Source organism: Clarias gariepinus, chromosome 22, assembly GCF_024256425.1.
Source record: "Clarias gariepinus isolate MV-2021 ecotype Netherlands chromosome 22, CGAR_prim_01v2, whole genome shotgun sequence".
NCBI lineage: Eukaryota > Metazoa > Chordata > Actinopteri > Siluriformes > Clariidae > Clarias > Clarias gariepinus.
In genome coordinates this window covers 24,821,565-24,844,015 of record NC_071121.1, presented here as the reverse complement: position 1 = coordinate 24,844,015, position 22,451 = coordinate 24,821,565, and the positions used below count along the sequence as shown (strand labels likewise).

Below are 22,451 nucleotides of genomic sequence, written 5' to 3'. Positions count from 1 at the left end.
TGATGCTCTTACTCCTCTGGATGAAATAGACAATCATTTATCTTGTGTTTTTATTTATTGATTTATTTATAAATGTATTTAAAAAAAAATAAATACATATTTAAAGCTCTGCTTTGAAAAAAAAAAACTTTAAAAACATGAAAACTTTAAACATAATCAACCTTTGATGTTTGTTTGTTTGTTTACGATTCCCTGTTTAGCACCTGACACATGACCTCTTGACCCGGGTGTGAGAGACCGAGCAGAACCATGGCGATGGCCGGAGAGGGACAGCTTCAGAGGATTATCAGAGATCTGCATGGTACAGTGTGTGTGTGTATATAATTAAAGAGAAAGTAATAGTACATCCATGCACATGTTGAAGAATGTGTACTGTGTAGATGGATGTAAAACTCGCCCGGGTCCACCTGTGATCTTTATGAGATGTATCATAAGACCTCAGCCTGACATGTAGAAGGGACAAAGTTCTCTCCAGGCTTTACATGTGTGTGGATCGTACAGAACGAGGAAGAGGGTGGAGTCGGAACGAGGTGTAGAGACTTGGCAGAAAGAAGTGATGGGATAAGGCATGATTGATTGCTACCAGTTTTTCTTTTCACCCTTAATGCACTTACTGGAGAGTCGCTGTATTACATCTGTTTCGAGATTCAGCAAGCTAAAATTGGTCAAAGTGATTGGCTATATATATATATATATATATATATATATATATATATATATATATATTTATAAAAATATTTTGGTTTATATCGCAGTGGTCTTGATTTCTTAGGTGTTGATAGGTGTCTCCTACGTTCTCCACATCATGCAAAAAAAAACAAAAAACATACCTGTAGCTGAATGAGCTACAATAAATTTCCTCCTAGGGGTGAACGTGTGTGTAAACGTGCTTGTGGTACCATAGCATAAAGAAAGCGAATCCCTAGTCACCTACAGATACAACATTATCATGAGACCCAATTTTCATCTAATTAGCACTCGTGGTGTGTGTAATGAGTAATTAGGTTTGAGACTAATTCGCTCACAATTTTTGAGTTTGAAAAAAAAAAAAAAAACGCAGTTTGGAGGCCACAAATGCATTTTTTTAATAATGTAACACATAAAAATGCGTTTCTGTTGCAGCACAGAATCGTTTGTATTTAAAGCTGATCTATCGATCACCAGTCACAGCCAATCAACCTGAAAATCAGACAAACTAGGAATGTCATAACTGATTTTTTTTTACCTCAATTATGTATTCATGTTGTATTTGCACCCAGTGCTCCTGGGCCTCGCTCTCCTTCCATTATTATCCTGAACCGAGATAAAATGATCTTATCATTTTTTTTTCACCAGATGCAGTGTCAGAGCTCACCAAGGAGTACAACGAGACCGGGGAACCAATCACAGACGACAGCACTAACCTGCAAAAGTTCTCCTACAAGTTAGAGTACCTGCTTCAGGTTTGTTTTCAGGACCGTCCAGTGTTTTAACCTCCAGCCACATTCTTATTCTTGTTTTTAGGTGTTACAGCTTTTCTTTATCGTTTCACATAGTTTGACCAGAAGGACAAGACTACGTTTCTGGGCACGAGGAAGGATTATTGGGACTACTTTAGCGACTGTCTGGCTAAAATCAAAGGCGCCAATGATGGCATTCGCTTCGTCAGATCCATTGCTGAGGTAGCACCTGTTCATTCACTCATTCTGTTCCGTAGGTCAGGGTGTCACATCCACGCAATGCTAAATCTACAGTGCGTCAGGAGGACAGTACTGAAGAAGACATGCAGATTAGTCTTGCCAGCTCCAGTCTTTGTCATACATGGTTCCACATTGGGTAGATTTGTTTAAACACAACAAAGGTCAAAGCGAAATAAAAATTAGTCCTTCCTTATTTAATGACATGAAGCGGCGTTTCTTGAAATGTCAGTTTCAGTCATGTAAAAGTTTTAGTACACAACAGGATATTTGCAGTACAAGCAACCATGTGTGTATAACATATAAAGTTCCATGGCATGAAACCTTATAAGTCACCTCTGATTGTTAAATAAACTCCTTACAGAATACCGTCACCAAATCAAATGATTAAAAACAATAAAAGGTTTGCGATTTGCACCCAGGTATACTCTTTGGTTTAAACTTTCAAAAGCAATATATTTATAGTTTTTTACAAATGATGCTTTAGTGCAAAGTGGACCGTGTGCATTACATTAGATATAACATGACCTTCCTTATTGTTGTTCTTCATAGATTTCCTAGTATTTCGTAACAAACCTCACTTTCTTTAATATGAATTTTTTTATTTATACACACTTCCTCCTTTTGGTTTTTCACTGGGGAAAGTTTTTAGTATCTAATATCTACTGTACTAAATATTAACTTCCCCCATACATAACACGTAGTCGTTTAAGTAAGTTAAACTTTACAGTTGTTTCATTGTTTAGTAAAAGTTTTAAAAAGCTGATTTCTTATTCTAAACTATAAGTAGTCAAGCGAGTTCCAGCTGCAAAAGCTGAAAGGTTTCTTTTTTCTTAGCGATCGGCGGCAACTTGAAGTCATGTGATGTAAAACTGAGTTACGACTCCAGAGCTGACAGTGGCGTTAAAAAAGATATTTAAAAAAAAATGTGTAAAAAAGTACTTATTTTTTCTTTTTTGTTTATTTGTTACATTGAAATGATTCTAATCATCAAAGAAATTTACATTTACATATCAATTACTTTCTCATCTGTTCTAAAATTAATGTGTTGCTTCATTTTCACACGTTCTATTTAAGTTATTTCTTGATTCTGCAGGTCTGGTAGTAATCGGGCCTGGGTGTCATTCACTCACTCACTCACCTTCTATACCGCTTTACCCTGTTTTCAGGGTCGCGGGGACCTCGGGTCTATCCCAGGAGGCTTAGGGCACGAGGCAGGGTACACCCTGGACAGGGTGGCAATCCATCGCAGGGCACACAGCACATACACACTCACTCACACACTTTGGGCAATTTGGGAACATCAGTTAACCCTAAATGTCTTTGGAATGTGGGAGGAAACCGGATTACCCGGAGGAAACCCACCAATCACGGGGAGAAACCCGGACTCTGGAGGTGCAAGGCCATAGTGCTAACCACTACACCACCTACACTACACCAGCATGAGGCCTGGGTGTGGCAAGTGAAATTTAACTCAGCTTTCCAAAAAAAAAAAAAAAAGAGCTTAATCACAGTTATTTTATGATTTAGCAAAGGGTTGGGGGGGATTGGGGTGCAATTACTTTTTTTTTCCACATAGGGCTTTGGTTTGGACAGCCTTAAAAAAAAAAAAAAAGAAAAATATTTTTGTTCTTTAAGATTATCTTAAAATTTGTGTGATATTAAAGTTTGTTTGAATCATTTAAATGTGACGAATATTTCCCAAAAAAAATCAGGAGGGGCAAATACTTTTTCACAGCATGGTTCATGTTTATGTAGTTACTAGGTCCTAGTTCAACATGCATTGAAGCTGTTCTGTAATGTTTTCTTTGAAAATCTCTATAACAATTATAAAACGTCCTGAAGACTTTCATGTGGTGCAAAAACCTGCTGTTACAAACCACTGATACTGGAGACTCCTTCCAAAATGACACAAAAGATCACCATATTAATCATCTTTATTGTATAATAGCATGTTTTTTTTAATCTGATTATTACATTTAGTTTAGTCCATGTGTAGGCTGTTACTACGAAAATATTCGTTTAGAGAATTAATCAACAACACTGTGACATGAACAGTGTAAACCAAATGCATTTTATTTCAGTGTAAAGGAAATTCTTTGTGAAGCAGCTTGTACGTGTGAAGGAAACAACACTTCTTGTCTCTTTCTCAGCTGAAGACGTCGCTCGGGAAAGGCCGAGCATTTATCCGCTACTCTCTGGTGCACCAGCGTTTAGCGGACACGCTCCAGCAGTGCCTCATGAACCAAAGGGTCACCAGGTAACACACACCCGTGCTCTACTTCTAAGGGGACATTCATTTATAACACTGCAGCACGTACTGTACTGTACTGTACACTCTCTTCACATGACTTGTGTGTCGTTCTGTTTATCTACTTATTTTTGGTCGTACCGCTGTTTCGTGTTCCTGTAAATGATCAGGTTTGCACAAACGATGTTTTACCTACGAAATTTCTCTTCCCGTGTCGAGTTGTACTTCTTTAAATCTGTTTCCCTGTTTTATCAGAACCGTACTGGGAGTGGAAGCTGCCCTTTTCACGTATCACTAGAATAATAGGTACATGTGCGTGGTGGTGCGCAAGCAACCGAGTATGTGTGTATGGATCGATTCGGGAAGTGCGTTATGTTGCGCATGTAACCGCAAGTTCAGTTCTTCTATGGCTGATTGAAGATTATACTGTTTGGGTTTTTGTTTTGTTGTTGTTTTTGTTTTTTCTGGAGGTTGTCACTGATTTTAATATTAATAATTATCAAGTAAGTATGGCTTTAAAAAAATACAATTTAAGTACCATCAAATTCCAACTTCAAATTTAAATTTTATTTGTCACATTAACAGTCACACACAGTACGATATGCAGTGAAATGTTGAAACGACCGCCAGTAACCTCAAAAAAAAGTAAAAGCCTATTTAGAAGAAATAAATATGAATCAAGAAGAAATACAGTAGAAAATAAAATTAATTTAATTTAGCTAGGTAAAAAGAGAGTAAACATATTTCTGTACAAATAAAAATATTCTGTGCAATAGAAATATAGAAAAAATTTCAACTTTTTGTATAAATAAAGAAAATGACACCTTTGTCGTTATTGTAAACAGGTAATTCTCTTTAAAATACAGCATGAAAATCCTTTTTTTTTTTTTTTTTTTTTACAATACTTTGTACTTTTGTAGGCCCAGAAAAAGGTTTCTCTCCTCGGATTCAGTTCCCACCCAACGCCCAAACCCCAGCCACTGGGTACAAGCACGGATTATTAATTGGAGCATTACATCAGGAAGGCCATCCGGCATGAAACCTGCGCCAAGTTGTTGTGCAGATCGGGTTGCTCGCTGTGGCGTCCCCTTAACAACATTTAAACTTTATATAGTATACTGTGAGGTCCAAAGGTCTGAAACTACATTCCAAATCTGGGAGTTTTTTATTATTTAAAACAAACAAAACACTTTAGAATGTTGAAATATTGGGGGAAAGAAGAGGAAATGTTCATTTTCATGAATATTGATTTAAATATAGAGGGGATTCTGTGCCAGCTCGAGTGCACACAAGAGGAACAAAGAAACAAACCGAATAATAAGGAACTCTAAACCTCAGGACAATATTTCCAAGATTTTGCATTTCATTCATTCAAAAACTAAATTTTAAACAAAAAAGATAAAATACTTTTTCACAGCACTGTTTGTTTTTACATCTGTTCATGTAGTTACAGGGTCCTAGTTAGACATGCATTAAAGCTGTTTTCTAGTGTTTTCTTTGAAAGTTTCTATAACAATTATAAACTGTGTAAAAAGTCTTGAAAAAAAAAGGTTGTTTTAAAATCACTTTGCTGATATACTTGTGAATCCATCTGTATCTGAAGAGTAGGAATATTGATAAGAGATAGATGTGTCTCAAAGCATGTTCATATGTAAGAAATTCATACAAAATTATTATTATACTGATTCCTATAAACAGTGGGGACATGGGGAGTCTTTAGTTCTCAGGTGGAAGTGTATTCGATCGAGTCTTACACACCGTCGTGTGTTTAATCTGCAGTGACTGGTATTATTCCCGAAGTCCCTTCCTGAAGCCCGATCTCAGCGCAGACATCGTTAACTCTCTTTATGAGCTCAACGAAGTCCAGTTCGATGTGGCGTCCCGGGGTCACGACCTGGATTCGGCCTGGCCCACCTTTGCGAGGTAAGCAGACGGACACGGCCCAGTATTAGTACGGGCTGGCTTAGGAGAGAGACGTGTGAAATACTTTATTCTAAGAAGCGTAACTTAAAGAAATTGTTTAAGGTGGCTCTGATCCTCTTCTGTAATATGAACACACAAAATTATGAACTTTTTAGTTTATTTTGGAGAAATGTGTTGTTTGGCTTCTTGGACCCTGCTGATTTTTTATTTCAATTATAAAGCAAAATTTTATAGCAAAACAAATAAATTCACAGGCAAGATTATAATTTTTTTTCTTATTTTTTTTAAAGAGATTAACCAAACATTGTATTGTTTATTATTTAATATTTCTTTCTTCTGTTCTCTCTTACAATCCAGCCTCGTTGTGACACATTATATTATAATTGTATTGTCATTGATTTAAATAATAAAAAAGGAAATAAAAGGAGAGACATTTGAATGTGAGTCAACGTGCACTGATGCCGCAGCTCTTACAGTGAAGAGTTAAATAGCAGAGGAGAGACACAGTGTTGAATAGGGTGCTAAGACCACACCAAGCATTTTTTTATAACCAATATCCATTTTTTAACAGATTTCTTCTCCCTCTTAAATCTATGCTATATCTCTGCTGACGTTTTGCTTCACAGGAGGACTCTAGGTATGACCAGCTCCCCGAGCCACATGTGGAAAGCACCGAGCCGCAGCTCCAGCGTTAACAGCCTGGCCAGCTCATTCTCACAGGTGATATGCTTTACAATACACTGCAATTATAAAAGAGTTAACAAATGTAAAAGAAATATATCATGGGTATATTTACGTATAAATCACTACTGTGTGTTTCCAGTAGATGGCAGGAGTTACCAAACTTCTTCTCCTTATTCTGTTGGAGTGGTTGAGTGATTTTAAATTCTGTCCCTGAGTATTCCTTTCAGATTTCTGTTTACATTTCCTTACTTGGCTGTCTCTTTTAATCAGTTTGATAAACGACCAGTTGAACAGTTTCAGGGTTAAAGGTCTGGCTCAGTTGATTGGCAGTGGCACCTTGGTGGTGCTGGGACCAACACCTTAACCACTGTACAATTGTTCCTATTAATTAGTGCATCCATAGGGTCCTTGGTGTTAATTCAGGGCTGGAAGTTTAAATCGTTGTCTTTCTTTTTTTATGATTTATAATTGGCCTTTCCTGTGGATATGTTTTTCACCCCAAATTTTCAGCCAACAAACTAAAAAAAAAATATTAATACTAATAAAAAACATTATCTACACTACCGCTCAAAAGTTTGGGATTAACTCCAATTTCTAATTTTATTTGTCACATACACAGTCATACATAGTACGATATGCAGTGAAATGCTTAGACAACTGCTCACGACCTTGAAATAAAAGTCTCCATGGTCCGAGTCTCCATGGTCGTTCCTAATTTTAATTTGCAAAACAATACTGAAGGCAACCAAATCAGCTGCTTCATCTGCTCTAATCTGAGGTGCTGTTTGTTAATTGGTGATTTCTGAGGTTGGGAACTCTAAAGGTAAGTTTTGGTCTTGCTTTCCTGGAAAGGTCTTCATGAGAGACCTGTTTCATCATGTAGCTTGATTGGTTTTGAAAATGCACTTGACACAATACTATACAATATTTTGTTAGAACTTACCCAGAAAGGCTGTGTGGCTCTGTGTCTTAAAATAACAACAGACTGTTGTTGTTGTTGTAACATAATTATCTAATTCCATATATGTTATTTCATAGTTTTGAAATCCCTAGTATTGTTATAGAATGTAAAAGTAAAAAAAAAAGAAATTTCCAAGTGATCCCAAACTTTTTCAGCAGTGGATTAGCTATCGGAGATGAAGGGAAAATCGATTAAATTTCGCATCATGATTCTTTTATCTGGCTAACCACGTAGATCCATAATTAATTTAAAAATATGTATGATTTAAATTTAGATATGTTACATTTGAGGTTTTCTAGTATTGCCGTTCCTCTATAATCCTACAGGTGCCTCCTAAACATCTAAGTGTTAGGAGCAGATTATGTGCTACGTCTGATTAGAACCGTAACAAAATCTTCATATCGAATCGAAATATTTATAAAATTTTTAAACGAAATGAATCGGCAGCTAGGTATTGTGATAATATTGGCTGGTTCCTGGTGATCCCCTTCTCATCGAGTTGTTCTCAAAGGATAATTGCAGTGCTTGAGCTTGATATTTGTGTTTGTCGTACCAGTACTAACTGTTTGTCCTGTGTCCTTGCTCTCTCAGGCCCCAGAGTTCCCCTGCAGTCCAGAGTTCGGACATAGCTTGCTGAGCGAATCCGCAGAGCCGTTGTCCGATTCTGCCATCGCCACCGTGGACGAGCTTCGTCTGGAGCTGGATCAGTCAGAGCTGAAACAACGTGAGCTTGAGGACCATGTTCAACAACTCGGCAACCAGGCCACAGAGCTCCGTGGCGTGGTTATTGAACTTCAGAGACAACTGGACATTTCATTAGCAGCCCAGTCTAACAATCAGGAGCTTCAACACACGCTGGATGTCCTTGCTGAGAGGGAACGGACTCTAGCTCAGGATCTGGAAGTCCTGAGGGCGCGTGAGGCTGTTAAAGAAGCAGCAAATCAGGAAATTCTGGGCAAGTTAGCTGCTGCAGAAAAAAAGAACGAGGAGCTAATGGGTAAACTAGATGGGGTGCTCGAGGAGAAAGGACAGAGGACGGCTAGCCAGTTTGATTCAGCTCAGAAGATCCATGAACTTTTGGATGGACTGAAAGAAGCAGAGAAAGGCAGGATAGAAGCACTAGCGCATGCTGAAGAGCAAAGGATGCAGGCTGAACGTCTGGCTGAGGAGCTCAGGATGAAACACCAAGCCTTGACGGATGGAGATACTAAAATGGCCACTTTAACAGAGAAGTGTACGAAGCTGATGAAACAGGCAGAACAACAAAGGAATGCCATGGACAAGCTCCAGGAGGAGCTCTCAGTGGGGGAGAAGCAGCAAAGTACTCTTCAGAAAGACCTGCAAGGCCTTCAGCACTGTCTGGAGGCGATGGAGCAACATGCTGTGGAAGAGAGAAAAAAGGCATTGGGGGAAAGAGAAGTCCTGCAGAAGAAGTTGAATTCTCTGAAAGAAAGTTTAGAAGGACAGGTGCAGAACCTAAAGGCAAAACTTCAGAGTAAAGAAACTGAACTTATCTCCAGTGCGAAGAAGATACAGCACCTGGAAGCTGAATCTGGGAAAACAGCAAGAGAGAAAGAAGGTCTGAGTGGAAGTATAGTAAAATTGGAGGCAAGTATGAAAGATCAGACCAAGAAGGTTAATGAATACCAGGAACAGTGCACTAATCTCACAGAGGTAAACAACAAGCTTCTCAAGACAATCGAGAAGAACGAGGAGACCAAGAAGGAGCTGATGAAGAGCAAAGCTGTGTTAGAAAATGATCTGGCTGTACTCAGGGCATCCGAAAAACAGCTGCGAGGTCAGCTCAATGACGCTAAAGTGACTGAGGGTGAAAGGGAACAGCGGATGCGCGAGGAGAACCGCAGCCTGGATGAGAACCTCCAAAAAGCAGTCCTGCAGGTCAAGGAGTTAGAAAGCATAGTCCTTAAACTGGAGCAGGAGAACACAGATCTCAGGGAGGAGTGCTTAAAGAGTAAAGATGCTCTCACAACAACACAAGAAGGACTGTGTAAATTTACTGAACAGCTCATAGATCTAGAGAGAAGCCTAGAGGTGGCTAAATGTAACGAGGCAAATCTCACTTTGCAGCTAAGGGAACAACGTTCACAGCTGGAGGATAGAGAAAGGCTTTGCGAGGAGCTCCAAGAAAGACTTGACGAAGTGGAAGCCCAGGGAGAAGAGCTGGAGGCAGGGAAGGCAGATGCTGAGCGAGCTTTGGAGAAGCAGAGGGAGATGATGGAAAGGTTGGAGATCGAAAAGAAAATGGTGGAAAAAGCTCAGCTGGAGATGAGCGTATGCCATTCAAAGGAGGCCCAGGATAAGGCATCGAAAGTTGCGCTACTGGAGGAGCAGCTGGGCCTGAATGTGAAAGAGGTCTCCAGGCTTCAGGGGGAAGTGGTGGACCTGAAGGCCAAACTGTTCTTTTCGGAAGAGGAGAAAGTAAAGATACAGACCAAGCTGGAAATCACAGAGGCATCCAAAACAGAGCTGCAGACTTTGACTGAACAACTTAAAAAGCAAGCTGAGGAGCAGAACCGTAATCACGTCAACGAACTTTTACAGTCCAAGCAGCAAATGGAGGAGATTTCGTCAGAGCTGGACACAGCAACATCCTCGCTCGCGAAAACGTCGGCTAAATTCGCTGCAGCTCAAGAAGATCTGGCTGTCCTAAAGACCCAAAATGAACGACTGGTCACAGAGAACGCAGAGACCAGAGAGGGACTCCACAGAGCCAACACGGAGATGGCCGAGCTGGGAATGACCATCTGCAAGCTGACGGCAGAACACAAGGAAGCCCTAGAGCGCTGGACGGCCGAGAGCGCCCAGATCCACGAATTGAAGGAGCAGGGCATGCGCGAAGTGGATCGTTTGAACGCCAGCATGGCGGCGCTACGGCAGGAAAACGCCAGCCTGCAAGAGGAACTCCTGCAAACAGAGAAGCTGCCAGGAACGGTGCTGGAGCTGAAGGAGATGCTGGATAAAGCTGAGAAGGAGAGGGAGGTGGCGCGTGAGGAAACGACAGCAATGAGGTTTCAGATGAGTACGGAGAGTATGGAGCACCAAAAGCACGTGAAGGTAAGGAGAGGGTCTCGGAGACAAGGGAATCTAATTGGGTAGGTCTGGGGTGAAGGGAAGAAACATCTGAGAAACATCTGTCTATTGGAGTAAATATGAGTAAAATTGAAAGTACAAATCTTTGTTAGCTGATAGAATGTTGTGTATGAGCTCATTGGCTACTTCATCAGGAACACTGAATGTGCAGCAGCAATATAACTAAGTTGCCACTTTAATAGGAACATCGTTCATAGAGGAGCAGTTTGGAATGACTGAAGATTTGGACCCATGACTTTCGGATTTGTTGGCATGAATATAACCACTATGCCTTTACCCCTGAGTCACCACTGTGTATTCTGTATACAGTACGCCATAAATGCAATATAAAATGCACTGGCAACTTGCAGCATACTGTATTTATCCAGTATATACTGTAGATCAGTAAGTTTTTGATGTTGTGACTATTATTATTATTATCTTTTTTTACTTCAGAGCTTAAACGAAGAGCTTGAGAGTTTAAAAGTGCAGCTGAAGTCTGAAAGCGAGAAGGCGTCCAGCCTGGAGGTGAAAGTCTCAGAGTTAGAGGTCTGTCTGTTCTAACTCTTTTTGCAAAAAAAAAAAATAAATAAATCTATGTAGTAATCGTTGAACTCTTTTACTTTACAGAAAACTTACTGCATGCAGAGCATTCGCTGTTGAAGTTGTTACCATAGAAACGAACACAATGGATAGATAAATGCATTCATATAACCCTTGCACTTGTTATAGAAATTAAAGAATATCTTCTGACTGATTAGAAATCAGGGGGATTAGAAATCAAGTATAAAAGAGCACATCGCTGTCCAGAGTTATTGCTGTATCAAAATCCTTGATCCAAAAATCCTTCGTTTTCCATCACCATGAGGAAGAAGGGTCGAAACTCTGGACCGGTTTATTGTGAAGAGGAGACCCAAGCATAATATCTTCCAATCTTTAAAAACCTTCTGAATGTGTAATGTGAAAAAAAAATGGATAAAGAAAATCTATTTACAAAAAATATCTATACAGAATAAAAAATAATTAACGTTGTTTAAAAAAAAGTGTGGTATTCCAGCAAGACTGTCAGTAATAGTGTTAAAATAGAGTTCTTATCGTGTAGAATGTAGACGCAGTCTGGTCTGTGTTTCTCCAGGAGGTGAAGGCAGAGTTTTTCCAAGTGCTGGAGGAGAAAGAGTCACACATCGCCAAAACCGAGAGCCTGATTCGCTGTGGAGAGGGTGAAATACAGCAGCTGAAGGAGAGGGTTACATGGTAACACACACACGCATGCACACACACACACACATAAACACACACACACATACACACAGCCTCTTCCTGAGCACGAATGCATTTTCTCCTCCGTCTTCTCCTTCACAAAATCTCACCTCACATCTTTTTGGACGCGTTGTAATGATGAAGCAGCACCTGGCGGATTTGGCGCCCCTTGTGGTCACTGCGTAAAGTCTGGGTGTTACCCTGAGCAGCGCACACTTCACTACTTTGTGTCGCTGCGGCCGCCACCACCACCACCACCATGACCTCCTGACATCATACTGTACAGGCCAGAGCATCACATGTCTGTAGCCTTCACAGTCAGAAGACTGTCAGAAGGTTTCTTTCTTCTTTTCTTTTTTTCTGTCTATGTGCTATATTTCTTAATTCCCTTCCAGTGGCGGCCGGTGCAAAAAAATTTCAGGTCGATCTGGTCCAAGCTCTTTAACTTTTTTTCTTTCTTTGTCCGATCACCTTGCGAAGGGGTATTTTAGCCAAGAAATTACAGAATTTTCTCTCATATTTAGCCGATCATAAGACTCGTTGAGAATAATTAATAGGACACATTGAGAATGGTACTATCACATGAGCACAAATATAAAAAAAAACAATATTGATTCGCTAAAAACAAAAGTGGGAGGGTTTGGGGCGGACAGTGCGACGCCCCAGGGATGATTTAAAAAAAATCCAATTAGATTTCAGCCTCAAATCACATGCTTTTCAAAAATTTACGTGTCTACATAGACACTCGTTTGTCCGCCGCCCCGCATACATGAACACAAATGAATGTAATACATTTTAGATTTTTTTTCAAATTGTAAATAAATTATATTAAGAAACACAGCGGAATATTGTGCCCAAATGACTTCTCTTTTATCTTCAGGCTGTTTTCTCTTTCTTTTTCCTGTTTCTTTCTTTTTCCTCTTTCTTTTTCCTTTGTCTTTTTTGTTTTGTTTTTCTTTTTTTTCCTTCTTTTTTTTCTTTCTGTCTTTGCGCTATATTTTCTTTTCCCCTCATCATCATTTATCTTTTATTTATTTTTGCCATTTTTCAGTTTCTTCTTTTCTTGTTTTCTTTTTTATTTCTGTATTTACACAAAATCAAAATTTCCCCTTATCATCCTTTATAATTATTTTTTATTCTTTTTCTTTTGTGCTATCATGATGTTTTCTTTTGACCTTTATAATTTTTTCTTTCTTTTTTAATCTGTCATAATGCCATATTTTTTCCCCCATCATTTTTTAATTCTTTGTCTTTGTTTCCTTACTTCCTTCCTTACTTCTTTCTTTCTTTTTTCTTTTTTCTTATAATCATGCTTTTTTCCGTCTTCCTTTATTGTCCTTTATCACTTTTCATTTTTGTCTTCATGCTATTTACTTTCTTTCTCTCTTTGTTGCTTTTCTTGTTTTTTTATTTTTTCTTTGTCATCATGCTATATTTCTTTTATTCCTTATTAGCCTCCATTATCTTTTTTATCTATTTTTTTTCCTTCTTTTTCCCTATTTTCTTTTGTCTTTTGTCTTTCTTCTTTTTTCTTTGTCTTCATGCTATATTTTCTTTTCTTCTCATCATCTTTTACCTTTTTAATTTTTGTTATTTTATCTTTATTTTTTACATTGTTCTTTGTGTTCTTTCCTTCTTGTTTTCTTGTTTTCTTCTTTATTTGTCTTTACAGTATATTTCTGTTTTTCTCCCTCATCCTTAAACTTTTTTTTGTCTTCTTTCTTTCTTTCTTTGCTATATTTCTTTTTATTTCTTATTATCATTCCTTGTCTTCATGCTATTTCCTTCCTTCCGTCCTTTTTTAGCTAGCATAATGTGTTGTTGGATAAACAGCTTGTGAGTTGGCTGAGGGAATGAACACACCCGGAGAAGAGTGTATTATTTAATACACCGTGTTTATTTCTTATTAAATCTCGGTGATGCGATGTAGAGGGTGTTGTCCCCGGGTTTGTCTGTGATTGCTGAAGAGGCTCAGGCTCAGCGCAGACAAGCTAGCTTAGCATGTAGCTTAATGCTAACCGTCAGAGCGGCGTGTAATTAAAGCAGGTTTCTGCCGCAGCAGGACGCTGATAATCGAGGAAATAATGTCTACTCCTGACCTTCCTGAATTCCTGTAATGTCATCAAAGTGATTAAAAGTTTAAATATTATGCAAAACGGAGAAACGCAGACAGAGAGAGAGATGGCGGATCTCAGCAGGATCTGTCTGCCTCCCACATCGTCGCTCATACTGACTCAGAGTCTGACTTCTGACTCTCACATCACTTTTCATTTACAATCTCTTTCTAAGTTCAGGTCTCTGATTCCCTTTTCTTTCTCTCGGCCCAGTGTGCAGGAGGCTCTGGCGCTGGCGCAGACTGAGCGAGACGAGCTGAAGGAAGCGGTGGAGAAACTTCAGTCTGAAACAAAAGCCGAGCAAATCAAAATGGCCGCCGAGATCGACGACCTCGGCCACGTGAAGACCACGCTGGAGGAGCGGCTGATCGAGCTCATCAGGTTCCAGCTCACGTTTAACATGACTCGCTCACTCACATGCTCTATCTATCTATCTATCTATCTATCTATCTTCTTCATTTTCATCATTTCTTTCTGTTTTCTTTCTTTCTTACTTTTTAGTTTTTATGCTGTTTTCTTTCTTTTGTTTTCTCACTTTATATTTCATACTTTTTCTATATCTATGTACAGACCTTACTTTGTCTTCATTTCTTTCCTTCTTCCTTCTCTTCATTTCTTTCTGTCTTTCTTTCTTGCTTTCTTCCTTTTTATGCTGTCTCTCTATTCATCCATTTTTCTATCTTTCTTCCTTTTTTATGCTGTCTATCTATCCATCCATTTGTCTCTTCCTTACTTTTTTATGTTCTTTTTTCTTTCTTACTTTCTCTCTCTCCCTGTCTTCCCCTTTTTTCTATATTTCTTTTTTGTTTTCCTGATGTCTTTCTTTTCTCTCATTTACTTTCTTTCCCCCTTTTTCTTTCTCATTTATTATCTTTCTTTATTTCCTTCCTATTTATTTTTTGCTTTGTCTTTCTTTTTCTTTTAATATATTTTTCATTATTTTTATTTCATATATATTTTCTTTTATTATTTCCTATCTATCTATTTATCTATCTATCTTTATTTCTTCGTTTGGTTGGTCTTTTTTTATTTTGGTGTGTGTGTGTGTGGTGGTGGGGGCGGGGGGGGGGGGGGGGGGGGGCTGGGGGTGATGGTGAGGGGCAATAAAGATTTATTTAATCAGCAAAGTTCTTGCCTTAAAATGGCACCAGACAGCATGACAGTGCCACGGTGTTTTGTAATCAGTGTTCTGTGTGTGTGTCTGTGTGTGGGTCGGTGTGTGTGCCTGTGTGTGTCTTTTGCACTGTTGTTAGCATCAAGCCGTTTTGATCTTAACAGGAAATGTCCTGCAGTGAACCCAGCATGGTCTTACAGTAGTGTTATTTCCTCACACACACACACACACACACACACACACACACACACACACACAGAGATGTAGTGTAAAGGTGAAGTGATGTGTGTCCTGTACATTATTCTCTCTTTTCTTGATGTACCTGAGCGTTTTATTCCTCTTACACCTCACTCTCTCACTCCCTCACTCACTCACTTACGCTGCTACCTCACAGAGCAAGATTCTGTTCTTTCTTTCATAATTTTCTTTTTTAATCTTTATTCTGTACATTATTTATTTTTTAAAATACATTTTTTCTTTTATTTAAGTCCTACAGTTTATCATATTCTTTGTTTTATTTTTAGTCTGTAATTACTATTTCCCTTTCCCTTTTTATTTTTTTTTATAATTTCTTTCTTTCTTTATGATTTTTTGTTTTCTTCTTATATATATAATTCCTTATTTTCTTTTATTTTCATACTTTTCCTCTTTTTTTCTGTATTTCTTTTTTCTTATCTATTTTTCTTTTCATCTTTCTGTAGTTTCTATATTTATTTTATTTTTTCATTCTCATACTGTATAATTTCTTTCTTTCTTTCTTTCTTTTTATTATTCTGTACTTTCTTTATTGCCGTCATATATTTTATTTTCATTCTGTATTTTTTTCGTTTGTTTACTTCTTTCTTTCTTTTAAAATTTTCTTTATCATTCTGTACTTCATTTTTTGCCTTTACATTTTTTTTTATTAAAAGGTTTCTTTCTTCCTTTTACAATCTTTTTTTTTTTACAGTTTTTTCCTTTTTTTCCTTTCCTTCTTATCTTTTTTTTTTAATCATTTAGTATCTTCTTTATTTCCTTTATCTATTTAACTTTTTGTGTGACTAAATGAATGTACTGTATATGACGGTGTTTATAATAAATAAAACTGAGCAGCTTCGCTGCGGCGGTCAGAATGAGGATCACCTGGTGGATTAGTGGACTCGGGTGAGGACTGAATGTCAGCGATCCAGTTTAATAAAGTTCTGACACTGGTTTGGAAAACACACTCCGGTTTCTGTCCTCCCTCCGCTCAGTGTGCGCGTGTTTTATATTCTCTTCCCTCTCTCACTGTCATCCTCGGTGTCCCCTGCAGGGACAAGGACGCGCTGTGGCAGAAGTCTGACGCTCTGGAGTTTGAGCAGAAGCAGCGGGCGGAGGAACAGTGGTGGTTGGTGGACCGCGAAGCGTCACGCTGTCTGAGCTGCAACAGCCAGTTCACATGGTGGCTCCGAAAGCACCACTGCAGGTGGAGCGCTCGCACACACACGCGCGGACACACACACACAGAAACACACACACACACTCAAACACTCTAATATGCACACCTGTAGAGTTTTACTGGAACACCTGCATTTTGGCTGAAGGTAGCATCCAGTCATTCATACATTCATCTATTTTTTTTGCATTTAACATTTAATCCATCCATCATCCATTCAGTCATTTATAGTCACCCATGTACTGTATCCATCTATCCATCCATCATTGATGTATCTATAATTTTTTTCAGCAATCCGTTTATCCCTTCACATATTTCTTTATTTCTTTCCTTCTTTCTTTTTTTTTTTTATGCTATTAATCTACGTATCTATAGATCTGTGTCTCTGTGTTCTAATGTTCTTTCTTAATTTCTTTCTGTCTTTAGTTTTTTTTCTCACTTTATTTTTTACTGTCTATTTTTTATAGATATTTATTATCTATCTTTCTTTATTACCTTCATTTTATTTCATTTTGTTTTTTTCCTTTCCTTTTTATTGCTGTTTTGTTTTCTTAATGTTTTCTTTCTTTTTTCTTTCATTCTTCTTTTCTCTTTGAGTTAAGTATTTACTATTCTATCCATTTATCCATCATGTATTTATCTATCTTTTTTATCCATCCATTTATCCATTCCTTTATTTATCAATCAATTTATTACATTTATTCATCGATCAACTATTTCTGTCCTTTTATCCATCCATTAATTTATTTGTTCATTTATTTATTCATCCACTTATATGTTAATCTATCCATCAATTCATTTATCTATCTATCATATATATTTCTCCATTAATTTCTCCATTGATCTATTCATCCATTTCCCCCGTTTCCATTCATCTATTCATCTCCATATTAGTCCACCAATCTGTCTCTCTACCCTTTTCTCCTTCTGTACTGTCCTCCATCATTTTAATCTTCCACTCTTTCTTCCTTTTGGTCTTCTATCTATCCATTCATTCACACTTTTTTTTCTTTCTTTTTTTTTATATTTTTTCATTCTTTCTCCCTTCCTTCCTGGTTTTGAATGATTTTACTCCCATTACTCCTCTTCATCCTTTTTTTCTTTTGAATGATTTGCAGATATAAAAAATGAGAAACAATAGAATAATGTTTAAAGCTGTAGATGGATTGAAGGACTGATGATGTGAAACGTCAGTACCAGAAATCCTCGTATTTGCAGATAAGTAATAATAACCTTTTATTAAATATAATTGAATTAACTCACGTTGTGTGTGTGTGTGTTAGGTTGTGTGGGCGGATCTTCTGCTACTACTGCAGTAATAACTTTGTGAGCACGCGGTGCGGGGGGAAGAAGGAGCGCTGCTGTAGGGAGTGTTACACACAGCACAGCGCCGTGGTGGAGCGGTTCACACGCTCGGAAATCAGCAGCCCCGCCCACACGCCCGCGGCGAACACACACACGCCCGGCGCACCTGCACCCCCCTACATACCTACACCTAGTGTCACAGGTATACACACACACACACACACACACACACTGACTCAATTAGAATATAAAAAAAGTCTTTTAAATCTCTTTTGTGCTTTTAGGCTGTGTGTGTGTGTGCAGTGACGCTCATAGCTTGTATAAAAGCAGCATGTGCACTTGAGCAGAACGAAAGCTTCTTTACACAGCAGGAGCGTTTCATCCTGATAATCTCTCAGAGCGAGAGCAAAGTGGAAACTTGCGTCCATCCTGTCCTCTCTCTCTCTCTCTCTCTCTCTCTCTCTCTTTTATATAATTTTTTAATATTTAGGTACCGTTTTCAAAATTAATTTTCTATTTTTTTCTTAATTTCTTTTTAAAATTTCTTTATTTTTTACAACTTTCCTATTTTCATTCTGTCCTCTTTTTTTCTCTTTCCTTATTTTCTTATTACTTTTTTTCATCTTACTTCATCTTACTTCATTTCGTTATTATTTATTTTATCTTCATTAATATAATTTATCTTTCTCTTGATTACATTTTTTAAATAATGTATTGTCTTCTTTCTTACTTTCTTTTTGCTTTTTTCCTTTGCAATTATATACTGTATTTTTGTGATTTCTTTAATATATTTTTTCTTTTATTCTTTCCCTGTACACTTTTTTCTACCTTTCTTCCCTCCTTTATTCCTTCAAGAATTTAGCTAATCTATTCCTTACTTCGTTCTAACCTTCTGAACTTTTTTCTTCGAACTTCTAACTCTTCTTTGCTTCCTGCCATCTGTCCACCCATATATTTTTCATTTTATTTTATTTTTCTTGCAATGCAGATAAGACTATAATTTAGTTTTTATTCTGTTTATATAATTAAACATGCTATTAAATTTTAAGGATTGTTGGTGTTGATATGGTTTCGGTGTGTGTGTGTGTGTGTGTGTGTGTGTGTGTGTGTGTCATAAGCCACCTTTTATTTTTATTTAATTTAATTACGCCTTCTTTTTTTTTTTTTTTTTTTTTACATTTGTTTCACCACAGAAGGACATCTATAAAGAGCTTTATTCTTTAAAAAAATAAAAAGCAGAAAGTGTGAAAGCAATCGTATTTTTCTTCCTCTAATACAGACTGACTGAAATCCAGCGACAACCCAGAGAGCAAATCAAGTCTGAGAGTGGTGATGAAAAACTCACAGCACAAAAGAGTCCAATCGTAGGTTTTTGGAGCAAAAATAGATTGGGAGCACTTAGATTTGTGTGTGTGTGTGTTTTCTCCACAAGCATATCAGATGTGTGACAGATCAACGCAACAGTCAACATTAAGAGGTGTTAAATCCCACAAGCCCCTGAAACTGCCTTCTTTTGATTGTGTACAGCTGCTTTGCAACAATGAAAATTGTTAAAAGCGCTATACAAATAAAATTAAATAGAATTGAATTAAACCCTTTAGATTTTTGGAAGGGGCGGGGTTATCCTGGACTGTGCAACGCCCATCCAAAGAGAGAAACCTTAACTTTGTAGTGATTTGTCGCTAAGGAGACATGTGGACCCGTACCATGCAGGATAACATATATTGTTTTCATGGTCACAGGCAGGTTGGAATGGGTGGAGAAAAGATGTGTTTAGCGAGAGTGAAAGGAAAGGTGTACAGGACAGCGGTGAGACCAGCGATGCTCTACGGCTTAGAGACAGTGGCACTGAAGAAAGGACAGGAGGCAGAGCTGGAGATGTTAAGGTTCTCTTTGGGAGTGACCAAGATGGATAGGATCAAGAATGAGACAACCCATGTTAGATGTTTTGGAGATTAAGTCAAAAGGGCCAGATTGAGGTGGTTTGGACATGTTCAGAGAAGAGATTGTGAATTTGTAGAAGGATGCTGAGGCTGGAACTGCCAGGCAGGAGGTCTAGAGGAAGACCAAAGAGGGGATTTATGGATGCAGTAAACGAGAGAAGTTGTTTTCATGGTCACCCTTGATTTATTATTTTATATGGTTTTAAAGCATCACTTTTCAATCATTTTGTGTTTTTTTTTATACAAGCAGTAATGTATGACTGGGTAAAACTGCCCCATTTAGCTTCACGGTTTTGTGCTTACATTTGTTTGTGTTCCTGTCTCCGCCCCCTGGATGCCAAATCGATTCGTATCAAGATTCTGTTAGTGTCACGATTTTATACGTTTTTCAATTTGATAAGAGTTTGTTACAGTTCTTAATAAGTTTTGGAAATGATTCGCTCCTATTAAGTTCAGACGCTGTGCTGCCTGCTGACTAGTTTAGAGAGCACCACCTGTAGGATTAAAGAAGAACTGCAACATATTACCATTTCAAAGGCAAATTCTGAATCGCTCATCGTATATATCGCTTTAATCTGTATACAGGGTCTCATAGCTAGTGTTACAATATTGGACAGTTGAGTTGAGGTCTATGTTTGAGTTGTGTAATAGGATGAACCTTACACCACACAGGAGCCTATTGTGTTAGTCCTAATGGTACTGGTCATCCGGTCAGGATGTTTCCAGGAATTCACATACTAAGAAAGCTTTTAATTCCAGAGGAAGGGTTTATTAGCATTAGTACGATTTCAGTCCCAAACATTTAAATCCCTCGGATGAAAAGCTCATGGAGAACTCCGTATGTAGAGTCGCTCCCGTGCTCAGCATGCCGTCGTTACGATTTCTGATCGCCTGCTGTTTGTCTTATCAATAAAGAATTTCATCCCTGTTGGTGGTTTGTTTTGCGTCTCGGGCTGAATGCTTGAGCGAGAGAGGTTGTTTCTTTAACTTGTTGATTTATTTGGATCCGAGCAAAATGGACGGAGGAAGGGATCCAGTCAGTCATTCCGTCGTAACTTTTTAAAATTTTTTTACAGTTTTTATATATTTTTTAAATTGCCTTTGTTTTAAGCCTTGAGATGAGATATGGATCTCTAGCTCAGGGCATCTTTTGATCTTGAAGTGCGTCTCAGTAATAATTCTGAGATGTTTCTATTGAAGTGTAGTGCAAAAGGTCGTGTGAGAAGTGCTTTATTTCGTACCAGTGCCTTTTTCATTCATGTATAAAACATCTTTTGAAGCGCTTGAAGAAATTGCAGGTTGGGTATACACCACTCTCTCCGTGTCATCATGTGTGTATTTGTGTGTGTTTGTGTGTGCAGTGACCGAGCCGAGCGCGAAGCAGGACGAAGCAGCATTCGATATCATCACTGACGAGGAGGTTAACGGACTGTACGACAGCGACACACACTCGCAGACCACCGCCGAGTCTCAGGACGGAGAAGCCGAGAGCCGGACTGCTCAGGACCTGTGAGTCTAATACACACACACACACACACAGACACATACACACACATACACAGCTACCTAAAATAAAATCTTTTGGTTGCCATGGGAAATTTAGGTGCCGCAGCAAGCACGGGACGTGAAACGCACAGAAGGAAACACATGTAATTACACACCATGCGAGTGCACATGCACACACACACACACACACACACACACATACTCAGGTTTGTGGCGCTGGGTTTCCACAGGGAAATTGCTCCTAATTTTAGAAACACGGAGGGAGCTCTGTTGGGTGGGCGCCGTGGGGGAGACGCCGCCTCCAAACTCAATCGCATCTTCTGCTGAGCTCTAAAAGCTTAACAGGAAAGCTGAGTAGCACTTACGTCTCCATGGAAACCCCTAAGTAACATTTTAGTTCTGTTTCCTGTTTTAAGTGTGTGTATATATGGTACCTCGGCATATGAATTAATTCCGTTCCAGAGACGAGCTCTTAAGACGAAATTTCATATTGCAAAACGCATTTTCCCATAAGAAATAATGTAAATGCAGATAATCCGTTTCAGCTGCCCAAAAATATTACTAATATTACCAATTTCCAACACTATAATCATGTTTTTGCATATAAAAACAGTTGAAACATTTAGAAAAAAAATTATATAAAAAATTTAGACATTAAACGTCACTTACTGATTCCTTTTGGCGCCGGCTATTTTAAAAACCCAAACCTAAAATTTTCTTCCTGCTGGCGTCCTTCCTTCTTGCACTAAAAGACGAAAAAAACAAAAAAAGTAAGCTGGCTATGCTTGGTTTTCCTCTGACGCAAACAAGTTTTAAATTTTATATATAATATGTGTGTGTGTGTATATTTAATATGATATATGCAGTATAATGTGATCTTGTGTATTTGTCATTTAGAAATGTTTCCGGTGATGCGGCGGAGTCTGAGGAACAGGAGGAAACGCCCCCGCCTGTCCAAGATGCTGAAATCAATCTTCTTAAATCAGGAGAACTTTCGTGAGTGCAGTAGGAGCGCGAGATACGACAAAAAACATCACTTCACATCACGATATTCTGGGACATTTGTATGATACGCGATAACGATATACACATTTCCAAAAAAAAAAAAAAAAGATAGATTACAAATCTGTGACAGAAAGTGTATCGTGGTGTCGTTTATCATGATAACGATATTATATCGTCAGAACGCACGATTCTAGGAAAGGAGTTA

General features: G+C 38.3%; 1 protein-coding gene across 1 annotated transcript in view; it reads left to right on the top strand.

The window, feature by feature from the left end:
• The window catches only part of fyco1a (FYVE and coiled-coil domain autophagy adaptor 1a), a 28,926-nt gene that overhangs the window by 572 nt on the left and 5,903 nt on the right, over positions 1–22,451 (top strand). Inside the window, exons 2-15 of the mRNA XM_053481796.1 lie at positions 201–301; positions 1,336–1,442; positions 1,536–1,661; positions 3,830–3,936; positions 5,707–5,850; positions 6,477–6,570; positions 8,087–10,570; positions 11,042–11,134; positions 11,721–11,839; positions 14,173–14,340; positions 16,365–16,517; positions 17,771–17,994; positions 21,097–21,244; positions 22,139–22,237. Of these exons, the coding sequence (XP_053337771.1) occupies positions 250–301; positions 1,336–1,442; positions 1,536–1,661; positions 3,830–3,936; positions 5,707–5,850; positions 6,477–6,570; positions 8,087–10,570; positions 11,042–11,134; positions 11,721–11,839; positions 14,173–14,340; positions 16,365–16,517; positions 17,771–17,994; positions 21,097–21,244; positions 22,139–22,237 (4,118 nt within the window). The 5' untranslated portion in view covers positions 201–249. The remainder of the gene's footprint in view (positions 1–200; positions 302–1,335; positions 1,443–1,535; positions 1,662–3,829; positions 3,937–5,706; positions 5,851–6,476; positions 6,571–8,086; positions 10,571–11,041; positions 11,135–11,720; positions 11,840–14,172; positions 14,341–16,364; positions 16,518–17,770; positions 17,995–21,096; positions 21,245–22,138; positions 22,238–22,451) is intronic.